Source organism: Pollachius pollachius, assembly GCF_949987615.1.
Source record: "Pollachius pollachius genome assembly, chromosome: 6".
Lineage (NCBI taxonomy): Eukaryota > Metazoa > Chordata > Actinopteri > Gadiformes > Gadidae > Pollachius > Pollachius pollachius.
This window is the reverse complement of record NC_136939.1, coordinates 562,240-565,363: the sequence shown is the minus strand read 5'-3', so window position 1 is coordinate 565,363 and position 3,124 is coordinate 562,240. Positions and strand designations below refer to the sequence as shown.

Here is a 3,124-nt window from a genome sequence, read left to right as displayed (position 1 = left end):
GAGAACGTTGATCGGAGATGGGCGATGGGACATCGGAACAGTATGATGGACCTGGAGATAATCCCCGTGATCTGTTGGTGTTCTGACTGTAGGTTGAGTCAGTCCAGTTCATTCTACTGGTTTGGCTGACTGTAGGTTAAGTCAGTCCAGGTCATTCTACTGGTTTGGCCCCAGCACACAGCTGGCCAAGGTTACCAACGTGTTGATGAAACTGTGATCACACAAATCAGTCGGTTAAAAAAATATGTTTTGCGCAGCACTGAGAACAAACTTTATGTACTGCAGGTCCGGCCTTCCATCACAACACCACCCACCTGCTCCTCCTCTATCTCCTCCGTCGAATCCCCCCAGGCCGGCCCAGACGGGCGGTGTTCAACACCACCCTATCAGGTGATGCTTCTCCGCCCCCACGGCGACTACAGAGGGTGATTCACCCTGCGAGGAACGGCCGGCGAGGCCGAGACGGCGAGGTACACCGTCAGATCGATCAGAAGATACACCTCCCCTTCTGTCTGCCTGCAGGAACCGGGAGGGACCGGTCCGTCCCAGCCCCTCTGGGGGGACACTGTCCCAGGACGGGTCGGGTGTCATGGAGCGGGGTCTGACCCAACACCCTCTGGGGGTACCGCCCTGGCAGCGCGTCGGGGGGCAGACATCCTGAGTTCTGTAGCGCTTTAACGTCGGCGTTGTGAGGATGCTGCCCTCAGACGCAAAGGAGACGTCTCTCTCACTCGTCCTGTCGCTGTGGCCCCCCTCCCATCGCTGTGGCCCCGCTCCCATCGCTGTGGCCCCCTCCCATCGCTGTGGCCCCCTCCCAGAGCTGCCCCCTCCTTTCTCCACCTGCTGACGGTGTAAGCACCACCACCCTGAGTCTGTGAGGCAGCGAGCCGGCGGCGTGTGACGTCTTGTCTGGGCTGAGCGATCACTCAGCGTGAATCACCACCTGCCTCCTCCTCACTGCTCCTCACTGCTCCTCACTGCTCCTCTCTGCTCCTCTCTGCTCCTCACTGCTCCTCTCTGCTCCTCTCTGCTCCTCACTCCTCCTCACTCCTCCTCCCTGCTCCTCTCTGCTCCTCACTCCTCCTCACTGCTCCTCACTGCTCCTCCCTGCTCCTTCCTGCTCCTCACTGCTCCTCTCTGCTCCTCCCTGCTCCTCACTGCTCCTCACTCCTCCTCACTCCTCCTCCCTGCTCCTCACTGCTTCTCACTGCCGCTCACTCCTCCTCACTCCTCCTCCCTGCTCCTCACTGCTCCTCACTCCTCCTCACTCCTCCTTCCTGCTCCTCACTGCTCCTCACTCCTCCTCCCTGCTCCTCACTCCTCCTCCCTGCTCCTCACCCCTCCTCACTGCTCCTTACTGCTCCTCCCTGCTCCTTACCCCTCCTCACTCCTCTTCCCTGCTCCTCCCTGCTCCTCACTCCTCCTCCCTGCTCCTCACTCCTGCCCCTCCTCCTCCCCCTTGGGGTGCCACTGTGAGGGGGAGGGGGAGGGGGAGGGGGAGGGGGAGGGGGAGGGGGAGGAGGAGGAGGAGGAGGAGGGGGAGGGGAGGGGGAGGAGGAGGAGGGGGAGGGGGAGGGGGAGGAGGGGGAGGGGGAGGGGGAGGAGGGGGAGGAGGAGGAGGAGGAGGTGGGGCAGGAGGAGGAGGAGGAGGGGGAGGGGGAGGATGGGCAGGAGGAGGAGGAGAAGGAGGTGGGGCAGGGGGAGGAGGAGGAGGGGGAGGAGGAGGAGGAGGAGGAGGAGGAGGGGCAGGAGGAGGAGGAGAAGGAGGTTGGGCAGGGGGAGGAGGAGGAGGAGGAGGAGGAGGAGGAGGGGCAGGAGGAGGAGGAGAAGGAGGAGGGGGAGGAGGGCTGGATGCTGGTTGGACAGTCGTATTGGGTGTTCCCTGGTTGGACGAGGATGGTTTGGAGAAGCTCCCAGCTGGTATCAGGAGGAGCCCGGGACTCTCCCATAGAGATTAGACTGTTGTTGTTTTTTTATCAGCGTGTGAAATGAAACACTCCTTATTTGGCGAGCGCTCCCTGCTGCCCGGGTTACTGTCCACCTGTTCGTTAGTGCGTGTGTTCGAAGAGAACCCCAGGCTGTTCCTCTCTCCGAGTGGGAACACACACGGCAACAAGAGAGGCTGACTCCTCCTCTGAACCTCTGCTGAAGCCATGAAGTGAACGAGCGAACGGACAGCGTTCCCCGTTTACATCGGTGCTCCCCAATGAACACAGAGGAGCAGAAATACTTTCCCGTCCTTTTTTCTTCCTTTTCTTTTGACACAAAGTATTCACCTGCCGATCCGCCCCCTCCCTCGACCTAGATAACACGCCCACACAAGCCCTCGCACCGCTTGACTCATCGCTGGCACATACTGTACCGCCACGGTGCTGACGGAGACTGATGGACACACACACACACACACACAGTGCCTGATGGAGACATGGCAGAGCCATGGTGGAGACACGCGCACACACGCGGAACGCCGGAGACACACAGCGTGGAGACGTGCTTTGGTTCCTTATGGTTCCTTATGGTTCCTTATACCCGGTTACTATGTTTGCACTTTATTGTGTTTAAAGGAATCCATGTTGATTTGCAAAATGGTGTGTGTGTGTACGTGTGTGCATTTGTGTGCTTGTGTGTGTGTATGATAAACGTAGCTCTCTGTCTTTGTGGTCGTCCTGTCTGTGGTTCCTGTCTGTGGTTCCTGTCTGTGGCTCCTGTATGTGGTTCCTGTCTGTGGTTCTTGTCTGTGGTTCCTGTCTGTGGTTCCTGTCTGTGGTTCCTGTCTGTGGCTCCTGTATGTGGTTCCTGTCTGTGGTTCTTGTCTGTGGTTCCTGTCTGTGGTTCCTGTCTGTGGTTCCTGTCTGTGGTTCTTGTCTGTGGTTCATCCATGTTTCATTTCAGAGCGTCTTATCATATCGGCAAAAACGACTCCTAAGTTCTGAGTGGGTAGGTGTGTTTGTGTGTGTGTGTGTGTGTGTGTGTGTGTGTGGGGGGGGGGGTGTGTGGGTGAGGACACTCTATCACACAACGCAAAACATTCCTTGTGTCTTTCGGTGTGAAGCACACGTTGACAACGGATCCTAATTTGCGAGCAGTATGAGCGTGTGCTGCGCTAATTATTCAGCTAATCTTT

The 3,124-nt window shown here is 58.3% G+C and overlaps 1 protein-coding gene across 1 annotated transcript in view; it reads left to right on the top strand.

Annotated features, from left to right (window-relative positions):
* Nucleotides 1–589: 589 nt before the first annotated feature.
* cnih2 (cornichon family AMPA receptor auxiliary protein 2) overlaps nucleotides 590–3,124 on the top strand; it is a gene marked incomplete at both ends in the record, with an annotated part of 6,796 nt that continues 4,261 nt past the window's right edge. The window contains 1 exon segment of the mRNA XM_079738965.1: nucleotides 590–622. Within this exon segment, the coding sequence (XP_079595091.1) occupies nucleotides 590–622 (33 nt within the window).